This window comes from Lytechinus pictus, chromosome 7, assembly GCF_037042905.1.
Source record: "Lytechinus pictus isolate F3 Inbred chromosome 7, Lp3.0, whole genome shotgun sequence".
In the NCBI taxonomy this organism is placed as follows: domain Eukaryota; kingdom Metazoa; phylum Echinodermata; class Echinoidea; order Temnopleuroida; family Toxopneustidae; genus Lytechinus; species Lytechinus pictus.
This window is the reverse complement of record NC_087251.1, coordinates 7,840,644-7,863,987: the sequence shown is the minus strand read 5'-3', so window position 1 is coordinate 7,863,987 and position 23,344 is coordinate 7,840,644. Positions and strand designations below refer to the sequence as shown.

General features: G+C 34.5%; 1 protein-coding gene across 3 annotated transcripts in view; it reads left to right on the top strand.

Moving 5' to 3' along the window:
• The window catches only part of LOC129265045 (uncharacterized), a 64,515-nt gene that overhangs the window by 15,464 nt on the left and 25,707 nt on the right, over positions 1-23,344 (top strand). Inside the window, exons 4-6 of one of the 3 annotated variants that reach the window (XM_064101831.1) lie at positions 20,204-20,341; positions 21,636-21,806; positions 22,225-22,395. In XM_064101831.1, the coding sequence (XP_063957901.1) occupies positions 20,204-20,341; positions 21,636-21,806; positions 22,225-22,395 (480 nt within the window). The remainder of the gene's footprint in view (positions 1-20,203; positions 20,342-21,635; positions 21,807-22,224; positions 22,396-23,344) is intronic. The other 2 variants (XM_064101832.1, XM_064101833.1) reach the window with 2 other exon arrangements.

The following is a 23,344-nucleotide window of genomic DNA, read 5'->3' as shown; positions in this document are numbered from 1 at the left end:
GTGGAAATGGTGGAGTAAGTGACCAACAAAATTATGTTTTCTTTAGAGTGTAGCATTCGTCAATTAAATGCATTTTTATTTAGATTTTATAATTACATATTCCTTTAAAAAGAAATTTGCCAGACACCTCGATCATGGGAATCATTGGAACATGAAGGCATCATGTATCATCATGCTCAATATTGAGATGCTGTAATGATTTAGTTTCTTTTTAAATCAATCATGGTTGTGATAATGATTATTTGCAATATTAGATTACTACAACAAAATTTATTTATTACGGTTTAGACCACATGGGGGAAGGGTGTTTGAGCATTTTCTTGTGATCTTCAGCCCCAACTCCACCCCCTTATACGGGCCCACAGCAAGATTTCTTAAGATCTTCAGCCACACCGCTACCCCCTTGTACGGGCCCACAGCAAGATTTTTTAAGATCTTCAGCCCCACCACTACCCCCTTATACGAGCCCACAGCAAGATTTCTTAAGATCTTCAGCCTTACCGCTACCCCCTTGTACGGGCCCACAGCAAGATTTCTTACGATCTTCAGCCCCAACTCTACCCCCTTGTACGGGCCCTCAGCAAGATTTCTTAAGATCTTCAGCCTTACCGCTACCCCCTTATACAGGCCCACAGCAAGATTTCTTAAGATCTTCAGCCCCAACTCTACCCCCTTGTACGGGCCCACAGCAAGATTTCTTACGATCTTCAGCCCCACCGCTACCCCCTTATACGGGCCCACAGCAAGATTTCTTACGATCTTCAGCCCCAACTCTACCCCCTTATACGGGCCCACAGCAAGATTTCTTACGATCTTCAGCCCCACCGCTACCCCCTTATACAGGCCCACAGCAAGATTTCTTAAGATCTTCAGCCCCACCGCTACCCCCTTATACGGGCCCACAGCAAGACTTCTTAAGATCTTCAGCCCCAACTCTACCCCCTTATACGGGCCCACAGCAAGATTTCTTAAGATCTTCAGCCCCACCGCTACCCCCTCATACAGGCCCACAGCAATATTTCTGAAGATCTTCAGCTTTACCGTTCCCCCCTTGTACGGGCTCACAACAAGATTTCTTACGATCTTCAGCTCCACCGCTACCCCCTTATACAGGCCCACAGCAAGATTTCTTAAGATCTTCAGCCCCACCGCTACCCCCTTGTACGGGCCCACAGCAAGATGGAAGAATAGTCCACTCAAGAAGAGAGATTCAATGCTCACATAGATTGATCCTATAAATGACTACTTGTTACATCTTACCCTTTAACCAAAGTGTGGGTTTTGTTCTCTGGGTACATTTCCACCTGCTGACTTATGGTCAGATTTGAACCCTAAAAGTCTTCATAATAATGCATCCGATGTATTCAGTCAAAACAAGAGGAAGAAATTAAGAATTCATACATGGTTACAAATACTACTAATAAAAATAATCAGAGCATTTATCAATATTTATATAGATTATATGCGTTGTAACATAACCTTTCATATGAGATATTTATTTTAAAAATAAAACAAGTAAGTATTGAAAAATTTAGTGAATTTGTGATGAACTTTTCTTTCTATCAACAGTTTAAAGACGATCGCCTGTTTTACTGCTAACTTGATGAAAAACGGGTGAAATCCGTCAAAAATGTTGAAGATCTTGACACGAGCTGAATACCCAATTCTTACAAGAAAAGAATCATCTCTCCCATTCGGATATTATTTCATTCCATATTCTGTCTCTCTTATTGTCTTTTTCGTATGACGTAGGCGGTATTCATTCAGAAACTGAAATGCTCACAGCAGATGTTTGTTTAAAAAAAAAGAGAGAAAAAAGTGAATGAACTTCATGATACTGCACTGAGCTAGTACAATGCACTTCACGCTTTATATGAGGCGCCGAATGTACCAATATTATATAGAACAATTATTTGTTATATAATCATTATTTATTAAATAATAACTATTATTTATATATAATTTACATTTTATTTGTAAATAACTACTATTATATAAAATATCATTTCTAATTATTTATATATAATTCCAAGTAATACTTCATTATTTGTAAATAATAATAGTTCGACATTCCATTATTTATAAATAATGATTATTTGTTTTTCATTATTTATAAATAATGATTATTTGTTTTTCATTATTTATAAATAATGATTATTTGTTTTTCATTATTTACAAATAATGATTATTTGTTTTTCATTATTTATAAATAATGATTATTTGTTTTTCATTATTTATAAATAATGATTATTTGTTTTTCATTATTTACAAATAATGATTATTTGTTTTTCATTATTTATAAATAATTTGTTGAGTTTTCCATTATTTATAAATAATGATTATTTGTTAAATAATGAAAACGTCTACTTCATTATTTATAAATAATTTTTTCGAGTGCACCATTATTCTCATTATTTATAAATAATCATTATTTAATGTTCGAGTTTTCCATTATTTATAAATAAAGATTATTTGTTAAATAATGAAATATCTACTTCATTATTTATAAATAATAATTTTGTTTCAATATCCCATTAATCATTATTTATAAACAATTTTTACAGTTTGCCATTATATACAAATAATCATTATTTATATACAAATAACCATTATTTATTAAATAATGCCATTATTTATTAAATAATGCCATTATTTATTAAATAATGCCATTATTTATTAAATAATGGAAAACTCGCTATAACATGCAAATGTGGGACCGCCCATGATATGAATATTCATGATGCGATTTCCTTTTTCGTGATTTTTCTTCACAAATTTTTGTCCATTTCCTCTTCATAATGACATTTCTTGAAGCAATTTTCTAGGGATATGGTCTGATTGTAATATTCTTCATTTTCTATATAACTTCGTCTTCGTAGAAATATCAAAAAGTGTAATTTTATACGATTTTTCCTACAGTTCACAATCCCCATAGGCGCGCGTGTACGGTAGGGACAACCGGTGAATCGACGGAGTGCTCTTCATCGAAATACTACGTTGGTTGGTCCCCGGAAGTGGCGGGCGGAATTTAGCCCGAATCCTCGATGGAAGTCGATCAAGTGCATATGAGCTGAGAGAGTGAAATATCAGTGTACTTGTACAGGCCCTTCTACTTTTTATAAATATTTCTTGTTGCTTTTTTTGTTAAGTTAATTTTTCCTGGTGTAGAGATAAGTTTCAGTTCTAATAATGCACTTCAAATACATTTTGGAGTGTCTGTTTGAGGCGTTTGGGGCGATTTCACCCTGGCCCCAAAATGCTCGCAACGACAATACGGGGGCATGATGACCCCTAAATTTTTAAAAACTTATTTTTCTATTGAAAATTATCACAAAATTCACCAAAAGTGTGCACGAAAGCCTTCGTATTTCACTTTTAAAACTCCAAAAAGTGCCCAAATGACAAGCTTGGTCGCTTCGCTGTGTCGCTTTCAACTTGAGAAAGTTTACGCGTCTGCTTCCCCCCCCCTCCTCCGAAAGAAATTATGTATACGGCCATGCTCTAAAGAGCCTGGCACATTGATTTATGTATACTTCATTTTCATTATTTTTATCTCATTATCATCATGGCCTTACGCATAATTTTTTCCGGGGGGGGGGGGGGGTGGGGGGAGCAGGACGCGCGTAAACTTTCTCATAAAAATCTTGAAAAAGCGAAGCGACCAAGCTTGTCATTTGAGCTTGGTCGCGTCGCTGTCTCGCTTTCAAGATTTTTTTGAGAAACTTTACGCGCGTCCTAGCTGCTCCCCCCCCCCCCCCGGTAAAAATTCTGTGTAAGGCCATGATGATAATGTGATAAAAATAATGAAAATGAAAAGTACATATAAATCAATGTGCCATATGCTCTTTTGAGCATGGCCGTTCACAGAATTTATTTCGGGGGGTGGGGGCAGACGCGCGTAAACGTTCTCAAGTTGAAAGCGAGACAGCGAAGCGACCAAGCTTGTCATTTGGGCTTGGTCCCGTGGCTGTCTTGCTTTCAAGATTTTTTTGAGAAAGTTTACGCGCGTCATGCTCCGGCCCCGGCCCCCCTGGAAAAAATTCTGCGTAAGGCCATGTTGATAATGAGAGCCTGGCACATTGATTTATGTATACTTTCATTTTCATTATTTTTATCTCATTATCAACATGGCCTTACGCAGAATTTTTTCCAGGGGGGCCGGGGCCGGAGCATGACGCGCGTAAACTTTCTCAAAAAAATCTTGAAAGCAAGACAGCCACGGGACCAAGCCCAAATGACAAGCTTGGTCGCTTCGCTGTCTCGCTTTCAACTTGAGAACGTTTACGCGCGTCTGCCCCCACCCCCCGAAATAAATTCTGTGAACGGCCATGCTCAAAAGAGCATATGGCACATTGATTTATATGTACTTTTCATTTTCATTATTTTTATCACATTATCATCATGGCCTTACACAGAATTTTTACCGTGGGGGGGGGGAGCAGCTAGGACGCGCGTAAAGTTTCTCAAAAAAATCTTGAAAGCGAGACAGCGACGCGACCAAGCTCAAATGACAAGCTTGGTCGCTTCGCTTTTTCAAGATTTTTATGAGAAAGTTTACGCGCGTCCTGCTCCCCCCACCCCCCCCCCCCCCCGGAAAAAATTATGCGTAAGGCCATGATGATAATGAGATAAAAATAATGAAAATGAAGTATACATAAATCAATGTGCCAGGCTCTTTAGAGCATGGCCGTATACATAATTTCTTTCGGAGGAGGGGGGGGGGGAAGCAGACGCGTAAACTTTCTCAAGTTGAAAGCGACACAGCGAAGCGACCAAGCTTGTCATTTGGGCACTTTTTGGAGTTTTAAAAGTGAAATACGAAGGCTTTCGTGCACACTTTTGGTGAATTTTGTGATAATTTTCAATAGAAAAATAAGTTTTTAAAAATTTAGGGGTCATCATGCCCCCGTATTGTCGTTGCGAGCATTTTGGGGCCAGGGTGAAATCGCCCCAAACGCCTCAAACAGACACTCTAAAATGTATTTGAAGTGCATTATTAGAACTGAAACTTATCTCTACACCAGGAAAAATTAACTTAACAAAAAAAGCAACAAGAAATATTTATAAAAAGTAGAAGGGCCTGTACAAGTACACTGATATTTCACTCTCTCAGCTCATATGCACTTGATCGACTTCCATCGAGGATTCGGGCTAAATTCCGCCCGCCACTTCCGGGGACCAACCAACGTAGTATTTCGATGAAGAGCACTCCGTCGATTCACCGGTTGTCCCTACCGTACACGCGCGCCTATGGGGATTGTGAACTGTAGGAAAAATCGTATAAAATTACACTTTTTGATATTTCTACGAAGACGAAGTTATATAGAAAATGAAGAATATTACAATCAGACCATATCCCTAGAAAATTGCTTCAAGAAATGTCATTATGAAGAGGAAATGGACAAAAATTTGTGAAGAAAAATCACGAAAAAGGAAATCGCATCATGAATATTCATATCATGGGCGGTCCCACATTTGCATGTTATAGCGAGTTTTCCATTATTTAATAAATAATGGCATTATTTAATAAATAATGGCATTATTTAATAAATAATGGCATTATTTAATAAATAATGGTTATTTGTATATAAATAATGATTATTTGTATATAATGGCAAACTGTAAAAATTGTTTATAAATAATGATTAATGGGATATTGAAACAAAATTATTATTTATAAATAATGAAGTAGATATTTCATTATTTAACAAATAATCTTTATTTATAAATAATGGAAAACTCGAACATTAAATAATGATTATTTATAAATAATGAGAATAATGGTGCACTCGAAAAAATTATTTATAAATAATGAAGTAGACGTTTTCATTATTTAACAAATAATCATTATTTATAAATAATGGAAAACTCAACAAATTATTTATAAATAATGAAAAACAAATAATCATTATTTATAAATAATGAAAAACAAATAATCATTATTTGTAAATAATGAAAAACAAATAATCATTATTTATAAATAATGAAAAACCAATTATCATTATTTATAAATAATGAAAAACAAATAATCATTATTTATAAATAATGAAAAACAAATAATCATTATTTGTAAATAATGAAAAACAAATAATCATTATTTATAAATAATGAAAAACAAATAATCATTATTTATAAATAATGAAAAACAAATAATCATTATTTGTAAATAATGAAAAACAAATAATCATTATTTATAAATAATGAAAAACAAATAATCATTATTTATAAATAATGAAAAACAAATAATCATTATTTATAAATAATGGAATGTCGAACTATTATTATTTACAAATAATGAAGTATTACTTGGAATTATATATAAATAATTAGAAATGATATTTTATATAATAGTAGTTATTTACAAATAAAATGTAAATTATATATAAATAATAGTTATTATTTAATAAATAATGATTATATAACAAATAATTGTTCTATATAATATTGGTACATTCGGCGCCTCATAGCTTTACCCTTTTATGGAAGTCGATGAAAGTGGTATGTATGGGGGAAAACTTACATTCGAACAATGGAACTTACTAAATATGGGTTTGGGGTTTTTGTTTATGTCCTGTGGAGGATTACTTGTTCTCTTTTATTGTAAAATAAATTTCAAATTATACGTATGAATAATAAGCCAGTTCGTAGTTCCTTTCTGCGCATGATCAAAAGATTCTACGCATGATCAGAGGAAGGTCATTTGTACTAAAGTGACATGGTGGTTTAAAGTTTAATGAGATAAGCACCAACTTTGATTATTCATATATTATTTTGAATTGTGGTTTTCATTTACATCCACAAAAAACAACAACGCGTTCACGACTGACTGGTTTTCACAGTTTGCCAAGTACATTGTGCAACATGCTATGATATGCATTCAAAGTAGGAATGCAACAAATACCTTCATAAAGCGTTCATTGGTGTGCTATTCTAGTCACCCGGTCTATTCAATTTCTTCGTCCTGCTATGTAAGGCAAGCTTACGTAATATTTTGCTTTGAAATCTGCCTATCATAATGAAAGAAATGAAAAGTCATTTGACCGAAAATTGTCCATCAGTAACTACGAACTGGTCTATAGCCGCATGGGTAATGACTTGGTAATCATACCGTATATCGAGGGGAGTGGAAAAGTGAGAGTTTGTACGTGACCGTGTTTGTGTGTGTGAGTTTATAATGATCTATACTTCTGGGGAAATTTTCTTACATGTTACCCATCAACCGCGGGGACGTCCTACAACCGGGCACTTTCCTGGTCCAGATAATCATGCCTATCAATTCCGCTTCTCACTTCAAACCGTGTCATATAGTAAACTCATGATTTGTTTCATATAATAAAGTAAAAGAAAATAAGTGGGATTATCATGATAATGACATCATCAGCTTCCCCATTGCATATTAATTGATACATGCTAAGAATACTATTGTTTCACCGATAATGTCATAACTATGTTATTCCTTGTCCAATTTTGATGAAATTTTGAGTGTTTTCTTTGTTTGAATTTACTTTAGGACCTATTTGTTAAAATCATTCATTCTATAAAATCTTCAGACTGGATTACCTCTTTTATATTTCATGCTCTACATAAATTATACTTTATTTTTGGAGATTAGCATATTAATTCAACAGCTTCTTATCAATTTCGCCCTAATGGCCCACTACGTTTTAAGATGGTAGTATATAACGCTGGTGTCGATTCGTGACGTCATACTATTCAAGTGTTGGGGATGAAACAATAGATCATCCCCCTTGAACAATAGATTCACAACACAAATCGACACCCATGGTATACAACGTATACATTTACATTATACTTATACATTTCCCGTGATTTGATAATTACACCACCCTTGAAAGAGGTTTTTGGGGCGTAATTTTGTCTGCCAACTAATGAAAATTTGCTCGCTCGCTTCGCTCGCATATTGTATTCATTGTAAATCATTACTTTATAACCATCGGAGAAAATCGTTATATAAGCCTTTAATTGAAAGATGGTAGAATTATTTACATGGTCAAATATCCCGTTTACCCCTTTGTGTAGGGGTGTCCCCAAAATTTTGAATTTTCAGATCAATATGTTGCTATCATCCCCAGGCCCCACTGCTCGGACCGGATTTACGCCCCTTACGCCAGTGTAAATATGAGGGAAAATATTCATCACAACAGTTTTCAGTAAGACATAACAATACAATGCTTATTCACAACATGCCTTACTTCTAACAATCAGTTTTTAGAGCAAATTCTTTTGTGTCTATGTTTCGATTTATTTGTAAGTGGTATTCAAGCGTACAGCTGGTTTGTGGTGGAAGCTAATGATCACTGGGAATCCGTTCATAATAAGCATTGTTCTGCTCTGAGTCTGCATGTTAGTATGGATCTACGAACTGGTAGCAGCATCGAAGCTAAATTCGAACCACAAGAGAAGTGATTGATGTTGAATAAATTTGACGCGGAAGTGGATATAATCTTATCGCGTCTAATTGGGATAATTGATTAAAGTCAGCTTTGCAGTCGGGAACAGAGAATAGCGACTCAAGTACATCTTCAAGCGCGTGCGCAACATTTCTTGTCTTGCAGTTTTCGAGCACTCCACGAACCATCATAAGAAGATATCAAGTGCGTTAAGATGACGGGATGCTGTTATTAGTTGGTCGGTCACATAGCGGACAGTCGGACTGAACAGTGATGGTCATGGCGATAACAAAACTTTTCAGTTTGCTGCGGTTTGAATTCTGGCTGTCAATTACGATGTTGGTTTCGTCGTTAGCCGCAACATCAAACCCAATGTCTACTTCCTATTTGGACACGACGATGTCTCCACCACAGTCCACCGTCATCAATGACTTCGAATCGATGTCGTCGACCCCTATCACTACCTTTCAGACTGATACAAACCAATCACAGACTCTACAGCCGTCAGATGGAATCAGGAAAGATGACAAAATTCCAATATATTTGGGTGGCTTTTTCACCCTCGGAGGAAATTGGGATGGTAGTGGTATACTACCTGTGGTAGAGATGGCTTTAGAGCATATCAACAATCGACCTGATCTTCTAGCTGATTATGATCTTAGGATGGTTTGGAATGATACACAGGTGAGTCTATAGCCACATAAAACATACTAATCAAGCCTCAGAATATTCTTTTCATAAGCCACTCTTTTTGTTATGTTTTTATTGTTGATTTTTTGTTTGTGTTGATTTATTTTTGTATAATACGTATACATGTATAATCAATGCACTTGCTCTGGATTTGGTCATTAAAAAGTTAACAATGTTCGGTGCATGTGTGTCTTTCATGCTTTTGAGTTACCGAGGCAATATCTTAACCTCATAACTAATTCGATGTTTTACTATTTCGAAAACTCATTCCATTGATGATGTTACTTTGTATATAAGTCCCAAACAAATTAAAAGAGTCCAGTACAGTCTCAATAAATTGAGGGGATGCATGAGGTCGAGTTTATTACTAAATCGAATCAAAACGTACTGCAGAGTACTCAAGGCTATAATTTTCATTATTACCTTGGCTTTTGCATGGTTGTCATCGCGGAGAATTAAGACTTCATGGAATAAAATTCCTGCAAAATTCACTTCCGATGTACTTCCAATAATGTTTATACCGTGTTTCATGGTTAAAATTTGTTGCTATTTCTTTAGATCGTGATGAATGCATGTGTTTTTTAGAGGGGGGGGGTGTATGAAATGGTGTGTCATAATTTGTTTTTAATGCGTAATTGAGATAATATCTACAGACTTGGATGATGGATATTGACTATTCGCTAAATTATGGGAGAGCAGCTTGCTGGCGGCACATCCCTCACTGCATTTTCTCCCCACAGTTTGATCGATTTTATTTTCAAACTGGATCATTTTCTCAATAGATCCAATCGAGCAAAGTTAGCTTTGTAACTCCAATATTTCATTTTCCAGAAGTCAGTCCTAATTTTTTTAATGCTGTTTGCATTCATTATCATTCATCTGATTAATATGAAAGGAAGTCCAGCCATCGTATTAAATAGTTTGATTAGTTGAGATTATTGAAGCCAGCCTGTGCAAAACTATTGTTCATTTTGACAGAGTCATGTGAGTGGAATTTGTGCAGTGCCCTTATAAAGTTTGATGAGTTTCTTTAGAAACCCAGATACAAATTAAGTAGATATCGTTAATCCAGGCACACTAATGCCAATACTCTGAATTTTAATATTTGCAGTAGGTATAGAGAAGTGTTGAAAATACTGCGTTCTTTTCTTCAGTTTCTTGAATAAAATCATTGATAAAGTGGGTACATCTTCCGTGATTTTGCTGATAGTACCACAAAAATTAAATCTACCATAAGACATTTGAGATGAATCCAACCATCCAACCATGCTTGTACAAACCAGCGGTGTACACTTACATCAGATTTATATTCTCGATACGGACACACGCACACACACATGCACCCTTCAACTCCTGCACTACCGAACTCCCACCCGAACACACACACCAACCCTCACGCACACCCATTTTAGAAATTCACACACCCACACTCTTCCTCTCATACATACTTTCTTTTTGTTTTTAAATGTTTATTTTTTTCCCTTCAAACATTTACAATAAAACATACATTATGAATACCAAGTTATACGCTGATGTTTTCCATTCATGAAAACAATCAAACAATTATTACATACATTGATATATACGCGTGCACACACACACGCGCCCTCACCCACCAATATTTCATTTTCCAGAGGTCAGTCCACACAAACCCCCTTTGGCTGCAGCCAAAAGGGCTAAAATCAACAATCTCAAATTATAAAGAAGCTCTCAGGAATAAATAATTTTTCTGATAACATATATTCCTGCAAAAGCATGCAAATCTGTGATTGTGTTTTTTCCAAGAATTGTTTTAATCCCGCGTAAACTTATGATTCTGTGGTTGTCTTTATTTCTGTGGTTGCTTTTATTTCTGTAGTTATCGTTAGTTGTAGAGTTTTCTTATTTTTGAAATTGTTTTATTTGCGAGATTATATATTTCTGAACGATGACATTCATTTGTAGAATATAATGCTATTTCAAGTCTTTTATCAATGATTGACAACATTTATTTCTGAGTTGTCTTTTATTATACGAAATTATATCCATTTATGGTTAAATACTTTTATTTCTGACTTATGTACTATTCGTCGAAGTAATGTATTCATTTCTGAATGTTATTTTTCTGAGATACTACTTTTATTTCTGAGGAAGTTAAATTTTGTTATTTCTAAGAAACGACAATTTTTTCTGAGAGCCTGCATTTGTTTCTCAAAGACTACATGTACATGTATTTCTGAGATACTACATTTACTTCTGAGAGGTATTTATTTTTTGAGATTGTTAATGTTGGCCCTTTTGGCTGCCCATATTATCGTAGTCTTAACTTAAATTAGCAATCTGGATTAATAAATGATATATGTCTCATGCGCTTTTGTACGTTTTAATATCATACTGTTTGAAAGCAGCTGTCACACAAGGAATTAAAATAAACAGTTAAATAACTATTTACCTTGTCTAGCAGCTACTATTATGACTAATAAAACTAATGTCAAGGGCGACCCATAACACTTTAATAGTACGCTATGTATAATTCATTTGCCTTCTGGAGTGCATGTGTATAGAGGGTTATAAATATTCATAATTTATGCGGTAAGTGGCTTATTCATCATATTCTCACCTAAATCCTTCCCCTATAATCTTCATAAGAGAACAAATGCAGCTGAATCTATTTCATTTTCAAGATTCTTATATCTTCTTGTCATCGGCCATGTATTAGTATCTTCTCGACCTGAATAAACGTTTAAAGTACTCCCCCCCCCCCTCTCTCTCTCAGTCTTTTGAATGTGCGAAAAGCAAACTGTATCGGCTCTGCCCATTTTATTCTATAACTATCATCCCAATTTATTTGTAATAGAAACAAACAAATAAACTATTTTATAGGTATTCCAACATTAATTCTATACTTTCTTGTCCTTGATCATTCATAATTATATCAGAACGACCTGATTTGAGTTTGAAAGAATGTCAAATATGTTCAATCTATTTCGTTTCACTTTCGTTTATTGAGATACTATTACCACGAGTGTTCTTCTATTGGCCAATACCTTATAATCATGGATAGTTAACAAGAATACATATTTCATTACATTTATTGATTTCTGCAACTTTTACATAAAAAGATGATTAATAAATGAAATACAATAGAACGGAGTATGTAACAAATATTCGATAAGCAAAACAATAAATAAAGTTATAGTTTGTATGACATATCGATTAATGTAATGTTGCAGGGATTGCCACTGTAAGCTTAACTCGACTGCGTGGCAACCATGCGTGGCTATATAGGCCTAGATAAAAGATAATATAGTGGATTTTCGTTCTTACGTACCTGCATGCTACTGTATGTTACTATGTTCCCCAGTGGCGTAGCTAGGATTTTTTTCCTGGGGGGGGGGGGCACTGGGGGGTCCTTGCTTTTTCAGGGGGGCACCATTTTTCCGTTGTGTGTGTATGTGTCACAAGGGCGGATCCGACTTTCGCCAATAGGGGACGGGGCCAGAAATTATCTTCACCTATATTTCCCCCGATCAGTCACTTCTTAGTTTTATTCTTATAAAACAACATAAACATGAAATAATCTCATAAGCCTTAAAAAAAGTGCGAGCGCGAAGCGCGAGCGATTTTTTTTTTTTTACTTTCATGTATTTTGTCCTGAAAATTTAATATTCTGGGCAATGTTATGTGTGATCCTGAACAAGATTCGTATGTAACTAGATGGTTACTGCGAATGCCAAGCGCGAGCAGATATTTTTATTAACTGTTCTGGCATTATCGAAAAGGGACGTGTTAAGGACTGCCTACAGTTACCCACGAAGACGGTATATATTTCAATAATGCGAGCGCGAAGCGCGAGCAAATTTTTTTGAAATTCCGACCTAAAAAATGGTATTTCTAAGCACTTTTTGTATTAATAAATGGGATAGGTATGTAACTAAACAATTGATGCGAGCGCGAAGCGCGAGAGGAAGAAAATTGAGATTTTAGACCTAAAAGCGGGACACTCTATTCATATTTTGTAAATCATAAATAGGATATAGTTAATTGGGTATCATTAATAATGCGATCGTGAAGCGTGAGCAGACAATTATTGATATTCTGATGTGAAACTGGATAATTTAAGTACATTTGATATAAAGAACATGCAGGCTATCGCGCATCTTTTCGATTTAGACCTAGAATCAGGGCAGTCTGAATACATTTGTTTAATGGAACATTATGGAATACACGTAGACAATAGGAACTTGGCAAATCAAACAATTTGACCACGCAGCGTGAGCTTAAAAATGCTGATAAGTAGACTATAAAAGGGACATTTTACAGCTAGAGCACTTAAATTTGTTAATGAAAAAAAATTGATGAAAGCTCGATGTCCGAGCTAAAATATATTTTGTATATTGACTTCAAAACTTGCTCCATATCAGCCTATTGAGCAAGATATGAATCTCATCGAACAGGCAATTCTGGCGCGAAGCGCAAGAAAAAGTTTTATATAGTAACATGAAAGATTTGTTTTTTTTGCAAGTCTTCCCTTCACATTATTTCATTCACTCGTCTTCCTCCTCATATTTTCCTCTTCTTCTTTTTTCTTCTGTCTTTCTTCTTCTTTTCCTTTTTTCTTTTCTTGTCTTTTCTTTTCTTATTTTTTTTTTGCTCTGCCAATTTTTGTCAGGGGGGCACCTGGGGGGGGCACACCAAATCTCAGGGGGGGGGGGCACGTGCCCCCCAGGCCCCCCCCCCCCCCGTTGCTACGCCACTGATGTTCCCTGGTACAAGGGATGAAATACATGTCGAGATCCTTTCCCCAACTATTTAATATTATTGAAATCTAAGAAATTTGACCAACAATTTGATTTTAGTCCATCAAATTATTTAGAAATCATTGCCTTCTGTAATTCAGGGAATTCTTATTCGGTGTATTCCGTACTCTGTGTCTATATAGTTTCAATTATTTTTTCACAACACTCTTCCTCGTTAGAGAATAAAACACAGTTTTTCTATTGTAAAGTACGAAGTTACGAAGAACTATGAGGAAGGGAAATGCTGGGTTTACAACTGAAAGTGAAATTCAGAAAATTGTAAAATTTAGTAGGCCGATTAATCAAATGAATTATTGTAGTAAAAAAATAATTGTTGTTTTCCCGTTTACCAAGGTGGAAACTATTCAGAGTTGTTAATAAATCAGTTAACAAGAGGAATTCAATTTCATAAAATAACTTCCTCTTTCCAATATTTCTTTCATTATTCATAGTTTTTTTTTTGACATCGTAATTTATGCTCGTAGGGTATATTGTAACTGACAATACATTGACAATCTTTGATACGAACTGATCCATAATGGCTTTAGTTTACAACCAAAGACACGCTTGATTACCTTTTTATTCACACAATAATAGTGTATGTTATTATTATACGTGTTTGCATGAACTTCAGACAATCGTACACCTTTACATCCTTGTCGAATAACTCTGAATAATAGATTTTCTGTATTTGCATTATGTGATATCATCAAAATAAAAACTAGCCTTTTGAAAACAAATACTTTCGCCATGATTCAATGGGGATTTTGAGTAATGGGGTTTTTTTAGGTGAAATTTTAGCCCTGCCTTATCTCTTTCCAGTTCTTTCGAAAACATATTTCGCATGCCTCATTTGTTATTACCAATATCACTTGTCTTATAATTTTCACTTAAAGGTTAGAAACAAAATATTGTATAGTCGATATGTTTGGATCGGAAAACACCGATCTTTCTCTAATCATTTTACAGTTTGTAAATATGAATTTAAAAAATTGCTTTTCAATGAAAAGTGTGAAGGCATGGAGCCATTTTGTTAGGCCACTATTCCTCCAAATAATTTCATCGTTGAGACGTTGTATAACGTCATAATACTATATACCCACTCCGAGAAATAACACCCTTGTGTCTTACATGATCACTGTTCAGAGTACAATCTCTATAATGACTGTTTTATATTTTATATATTAGAAATTCCTATCATTTTAACAATATTAGTTTAGTATACGAACAAAGGTAATATCTTTTCTGATTGTATAGTATGATAGTACCAGTATTTATTAAAAAGTATATTGCAGCTTTTGTTTGTGTATTACTCATTTACTATGAGAAAAAGGTTTCAATAAATTCAATTTTGTCACAATCTTGCTACTGGTCAGCTATAACCCATTTAAGAAGGCCTAAACGAAACTAGACTTGGTCTTAAATCGTTTTATCTTCAGTTTTCAGTTTGATGAGGATGTGATTTTACCCCCTTTTGTCCTATGCTTCCCTTTGTCCTTTTGTCGCCTTTGGTTGAGTTGAATTGAGTTTTGTTATTGTAGTATTGTACCTGCATTCTCCACGAACCATTGGCTTCCACAGTACTAAATCACTGTCAAAATATATAACCAAGAAGAAACCTCCTTGATATAATGCAGGAGATCGGAGTAGTCGGGGAAACCCCTGTACTCGCTGCAAATCCACTTGATAAAGCATGGCCACCAAATGGAGCACAAAGTTCCAAGGAATTTCATATTCACATTGTTTCGTGTAACTCCGTTATTCCCTGTTGGATTATTCATACCAGCTTGACGTTAGCAGTAGCGAATCAAACCGGAACACAAAGAACGCACACTCCTCTATATTTTGAGAGTCACACATTTAACATTATACATTAATATACCTAAATCCACGAAAAATGTCATTTGCGCCCCTCTATTTTCAAATTTGCTCCCTGCGCCCTCCTCTACAGTGCGTATCAAAAAAATGGACAGATTAGAAAAGTCTATACAAAATCTGTTTCAAATCATGATCTCTATATTTTGGTGTTAGTACGTGCTCTGAAGTCTTATCTTTTAAATGCCATTAAAAAAATTTAGTTTTGATCAAGCTTGAGCGAACACGGAATGTTTTTGTCTGGGGTTAAAAAGGAGGCTTGCGCCAAACTTCTAATCAGCAGACTTCCTCTTAACCTTTTCATTATCTTTGCCATAATTTTCAAATTAAGCGGTCAAAATTTATTTTCAAATCTTTTGTTTATTTGAATGAATATTTTTTTAATTTGCCTTTCAAAGATAAGATTTCAGAGCATCTATTAACATCTAAATATAGATATCATAATTTGAAACAGATTTTGTATAGACTTTTCAAAACTGTCCCGTTTTTTTTTGATACGCACTGTATTTCAAAATCATTGATCAACCAGAGTGAACTTCACTTTTAAAATTCTATTCAACCAAGGCACTGAAGCACCTGGAAATAACACTTGAGATTTAGAAGGTATTTTCCCATAATTTGAGAGCTATTTCACGTTTAATACACAATCGGGTGGAACAAATGGTGGAAACATTTACTACTGACTTGGCAATATTCATACATTCTAGTACAATCTAACCATGTAGATTGGAAGACATTACACTACATACCAACCACTGCATCTGTATAATCAAATCAGGGGCTGAATCGTCACCATACATATTAGTAGAGGCTTATCTAAAACACACTTTAAGCGTTAATACGGACAAGATTACTTATTCTTCCTTCATATATTGTGTAGTAACGATAATTGAGAAGAGATATCTGAAGAAACCCAACAAATTATGAGCAATGCATTCAGACACAAAGTTTAATAAGATGGAGAACCAATCTTCTGAACAAAAAAAAAAGGATCTTCACTCTTTCACAAATACCATAACTTCTTAACGTTTCAGCAGTGCAATTCGGCAGGAATATACCTATACACCTATACACCTATTACTTCACTTTTATTACTTCACTTTTGTGTAAAAACTAATTTACCTTCTTAAGTCATGCATAAGTGAACATCAATATAAACAAAACCTACAAAATGTCAAATGACTCCTTTCGTCTGCCAAAATAACAGTAATGATTAAATATGATAGGCGATATATAATGTATGTATCTCTATAGTTTTCAGGGCTTTTGCATGCATACACTACATAATATACAATTTTCCCTGATTTTTTTTGTTTTGATCTAATTTTCATGAACGAGTCGGCTCATTTTCTTTAAGAAACTTGACTTCTGTTTTAGTTTCCACTTAAAAGGGGGATAGTGAATGATAAAACATGAAACTTAACTTAAAAAAAACAAAACTATATACATATATGTTCAATGGAATACCCTTCTATATACTTCCGAAAACAATAAGTCGAGGTTGACAAGAAGAGGGTTGAAATAGTAGGTTGAGAAAGTTCCTGATTGGCGTAGAAACTTCTTAAAGACAGCAATTTGCAACTCGAGGACAATCGCCTCACTCGTGTTTTTCTCAGATTTAATTCATGGAGGCATTTTTTTTATCATTCATTTTCCCTTTGACAGATGGGTCAAGTAGAATATTTTTTTGTATAAAAGATCCCCTCCATTGCAGTTATGATCAATAAATTATGCAATTAAGAATGATTTAGGGGTGTGACGTTGAGAGATTATTATTTCCTGCTAATTAAGTAACTGATTTTATTAGGTAACGTAACTGACCATGTTCTCATAAATATTCACGGTTTCTATAAAATTATCACTTGTAATATACGTATTGCCTACACTGAATGTATTAAGAAATGATTACCAGTTAAAACTTATAACTATTGTCAACAACTTCATCGAAAATTCCACGATAAAATTGTAATGAGATTTTCCCCCGTTTTTTCTTAAATTTGTCACATTTTTGGATATCCAATTATTTTAATTGACAGTGATAATGAAAGCAGATGAATCTATTAAGCCGCCAACGACCTCATTATAGTCTTCAATTATCTTAACCTATTATTTCAGATGTGGAAATCAGTGACATTCCATTGTTACACATATCATGTAATTGCCGGGGCGGAGGTTGAAAACGTATCATTTATTTCCTATGACGTATTGATATATTCACGCCATTATAGAGATGATATAGACCTGCATCATTGTATGTCTTAATGACGGTATGGAATCATGTTCCCTATGGATTTAGACAGAAATGAAAAATGTCTTAATCATATCGTAATTAATACCTTGGAAAACTCACTTTTTTAACCCATTGCCGAGCATGACAATGGTGCACTAAAACCCATTCGTGATTACTAATGCGATAAATAAATTGAAAGAATAAGACAGAAAATTCGAATTAGATGGAGATGGTGGATTTCAAATGCAATTTCATATTAACTTGAAGGAGCAAAAAAATCTGATGAAAGAACGTTTAATTTCCCAGCTAGCTTCGGCTGTCATTGCTCATGTTTCGATCAGATTTGTTTTTTTATCGTTATCGAGGAGAATTTCTACTTTCGTATTGAGACAAGCGGATAGAACTATAAATTGTGAAGACAAGTGGAAATATAACCCAATCTTCATGGTTGACAAGGTTGACTTTTCATGTGAAAAATAATTGTTGGTGGGGAGTATTTTATATATCATTGAGGAAAGGAAAGCATAAGCAGAAGAAATGGGTTAAAGACCCATGCATGCAATGATGCGCTCCACGGGGTTGTGGGCGGGGTTGTGGGGCGTCTTTTTTATTGGAGGGTCATTAACAAATAGGAAAGTTTTTGGGGAGAAAGGCTGCACTTTTAAACACTGAAGGCAAAGTGGAAAATGCCACGTAAGTACACCAAACGAGCCGTAAGAGTCTGATTAATGAAATATCGAGGATAATTTTGGTTTCCATAAATTCCATCTTAACACGGTACAATATCTTTTGAAAAAAGAAAGATGACATATTCTTGTCTGATTATCCACACGCTTAATTTTCCGGAACTTCGGGAAACTTATCGAGAAAAACAGAATGCATCATGTAAAATAGTACGACCTGTGTTGTTGTACCGGATTTCTAAGCGTTCCCCTAAACATACTTTTTACTGATTTCTGTTGGAAGACTTAGCATGAAAGCTCTCTGATTATGCCATTTTACTTACTTCATTGCACATGTTGCACATTGGTCACAAAGGCACTCACAAATGGGCATTGTGCAAAAAGAAAATATTGTCAGAAATGTGAAAGATTAAAAAAAAAATTGGTAGCATCACCTTCCATTGTTCTTACTCAGTCATGCGTGCATTATGAAAATTGAAATGGGGTTAAAATGAAAGAGGGGAAGCATATCTTTTCATCTATGTACATCTCTTGATGAAAAAATACAATGAATTATGGTGGGACACACTGTATAGATTACAATAGTGAGGGGGTGTGAGATGACATGCAGTGGTCACGGTAGTTGCTTTCCAAATGAATTAATTCATTAACCAGCCCTGGTAAGTTGAATTAATAACGTCAAATTACGATAGATTGAACCCATCGAATGCAGCAAATCTTTGTAATTGTCCTATATTTAATACGTTTTAAGTCAAAATTCACCCGTCAGTAATCACTCATCATCATTATTCTGTTACCGGCAAAGCCCAATCGATTACATTAAAAATCCAATAATAGGTAAAAAAAAAGAGCAAAATGTTAAAATTGAAGATGAGAATAAACCTGATTATCTATCGAATAAAGACATCGGATGCAATAGGTACAAGACTGATTTTTATTACCTTTGAGAAAAACGCATTTGTCTATGAAAAAATATATAAAAAAAACCCATTATCTCACGGTCGATTGATGTTGAAAAGTTTTTCTAAAGGCAGGTTCCTACCTGATTATGATATCATTGATCGGTAGTACCTTCTAAAATATAGTTCTTAATGATATACCTTATGTCAACTTCTTGGTGTAAATTATTCACTATTACTAAACTATTATGTGGTCCAGCGCGCCTTGGCGTTCTAAGCTGGGCCCCGGGTTCGATTACCGACGGAGACATTTTTTCGGCCTTACCAAAGTTTTCAAAAGGGAGGATGGCTCTGGGGAACTTTGATTTGAGCTACGCCTACCATTGTTCTCTTATTAATTTCTTTCACAATGTTTAAATGAAATTTCTGATGTTTACTCGTCTCTTTTAAGATCTAATATTAGTATCCATATAACATGTATAATGCAACTTATCTTATGTATTACCCACTCCCATAAGGGATGAAGAGCCATAATGAAGCAGTATATGCTCATTTTAATATTACTGAACAGTAAGCTAACTGATATGATTTTAGTGGACAAGAATGATGAACTCTGAATGTGTATTTCCTTTGACAGTGCGATGCTGGTCTAGGAACTAAGATCCTCTTTGATCAGATCTTCAGAAAACCTCAGAAGTTAATGATTCTTGGCCCAGCATGCTCTACTGCAACTCAAGCTGTCGCTGGTACTGCTCACTACTGGAATCTTGTTACGGTATGAATCAATTATCACTTTTTGGTAAAAAAAGAAGATATATTACAGCCTTTATTCTTTTCTAGATTGTTTCTTATTTCATATTCCTTGAGAAGAAGATAAGTGCAGATAAGTATGGCAGCGACCATTAAACAGCGCGCGTCATCATGATCAAGGAGATTTTGTTTCTCCAATTTGCATTTTTTTACTTTAAAAATGTAAACATTTTATACGCTTGTAGCTTGAATTCTGGAATGACTCGGGTATGAAAACTGGATGATGCTATTGCCAAGACAATGCGTTGGAACTTTGCATGTTATGATTGACAGAGTTCATACAACCTCTCATCCTGTCCAATTTTTCATTCAATTCAAATACACATTTATTTTCTTCAATTTTCACAAAATATCATCACTATAATTTAGACTTAGAAATAAATGAACTTTTAGAGAAGATGATAAAAAATGATCCTATATAAATTATGAACTCGAGGATATACAACATTCTTTCCCGACAATTTTCATCTTATGAGTGTGCGCTGCTATTTCCCCATGAACCGAGCTGTAATCCCGGCTGTAATTAATTTTCAAATCTTCACGGAAATATTTGTGGATGAATATTTGATATATAGTTGGATATTATGTTATCTGAAACATAAGAAAAAAATGTGATGTATAGTAGTTAGGTCACATGTTAACAGAGTGAATTACATATTATTTTCTCTTTTATTGTAACCACGCGATAAAACAGAATGTAATTCATCAATCATCTTGCAAACTAAATGTCCGATGAACAGCGATAGTGTCTATGCTTTTCAATGCTTGGTTACAATGTGTTATTATTTTTGAACCACGCATTGGACTTCAGAATGTAATTCATTAATCATCTTGCAAACTAAATGTCAGATGAACAGCGATAGTGTCTATGCTTTTCAATGCTTGGTTACAATGTGTTATTATTTTTGAACCACGCATTGGACTTCAGTTGGTATAACCATTTCCTATATATCGAATAAATGAACGTTGCTGTTGAAGTTCAATTTGAATTGGAAATCACATGGGATAAGATGCGTCTAGAAACGGAAGTTATTCCTGGGGGAAATCTTTCTTTAACACAAAAATACACGCATAATTAAATATAGGTAACGATTTTCGATTTTCGGTTTCAAGTATTTTATGATAGCTAAGAAAAATTCTTTCATTAGGAAGTTAACACCAATTATGCAAAAAATAAGTCGTAGTAAATGATAGTCTCTATATTGTATACCTTCCATTGCGTGATACTGATTACTCTTGATATCCTGATTTTATTATAGATGTCTTATACAGCTTCATCACCAGCGTTATCCAACAAGGTGGATTATCCAGCCTTCTACCGAACCTATATGCCTGATACATTATTTAACCCAACTCGTATTAGACTTCTAAAAGATTTCGGCTGGACACGAGTGGCAACGCTACACGAAAATCATGAAATATTCTCTCTAGTAAGATGGTATATCATGTTTTATACATGCATACAGAATAAAACCACTGAAGCATAAAACCTGATACATATTGATTCGTCTATATAGAGGTTCATTCTTTGATTATGTTCCTCATGGGATATCAATTAACATGTTCTCCCAAATGAAATTTGAATATGAATCATTTTAGATGTTTAATAGATTGATCAGGAAAACATTGTCTGAGAATGGCAAAAATGAGGATTAAATCAATATTGAAGCATAATATGCACTTGAAGAAGTATTTTGCATATCAAATGATTGATGCTATATTCTACTGGGTTTAATTGGTGGTTTTATTTTGTTCATGTTCAAGCAATAGCTAATGTAAGATTCAGATATGTTCATAACGTGTATTTAAATTGTGTAGATGTTTATCTTCATTCCTTCAATTCTTTAGATGTCTTACGCTTCCGCCTCATCAATCTTGTCGAATAGGAATAAATTTCCATTGTTCTATCGGACCTACATGCCTGATGCGATGTATAACCCTGCTAGAGTAAGGCTTATCAAGGAATATGGATGGACAAGAGTCGCTACTATTCACGAGAATCACGAGTTATTCTCGCTCGTAAGATATTTACCCCATTTTGTGTCTTGGCATGTCACGTGATTTCCGTCCACTAGCCAATAATCTGCACCGCCCAGCATGTTTCTCTTCCTTTAACAACACACTGCACGATTAATTTGTGTTTACGTCTGATTATGCATGTCTCTGGTCATTCATAAAAAGCAAGCTACGTTGAAAAGATATTGGTATTACAAAATCGAACTGTTATTTTTTATTTGAGTAGTATTTGAATAGATTTGAAGCATAGTTTTCTTCAAACGAATAAATTTTCCTGAAAATGTCTGTATTTTTATTTTCGAAAAACACACTAACAATCCTTCGAGTCTCATTCTTAGAAATTCATCAATACTTGACGATTGATTTCATAAGAAATAACCACAAAGTTGACATAGTTGTAATGTCCGTAACGCTAATGTAATATCCGTAACACAACATTAATGGTTAATGGTTTAGACCGATAACAGTTCAGGGGAAAATGTTCGGAAATTATTAAAAAAAAGTTTATAAGAATAAACGGATTTACTTGTCTTGAGAGTGACGCTTTTCTAAGTGAAAATTTTCACCAAAATAATAAATAGGCTTCTAGGTTTATACAAGGGTTGGTCTATAGAAACCTAATAATTTGCTAGATTGCTTCCAGCAAAACAAGCAGTCATATATGCAAACTGGTTTCCAATTATTTTGATTATCTATTCTTAATGTCAAGTTCATAAGATACATCGTTACTTCTTCGTTGAGGAGGAATCAACAATACATTGCCAAAGTTCATTGCCATAATTCACAAGGTGGTTACTAGGCAGATGTCTGCATGTTGAATAGAAAAATTGATATATTCAGAACTGTATTTCAATACGATTCACTGAATGAGAGTGTTTGAAGTACACCTTGAAATAGACGGCACGCTCTATAGCACCTCAAATGGCAGTTTTAGCACCATATTTGTTCGTGC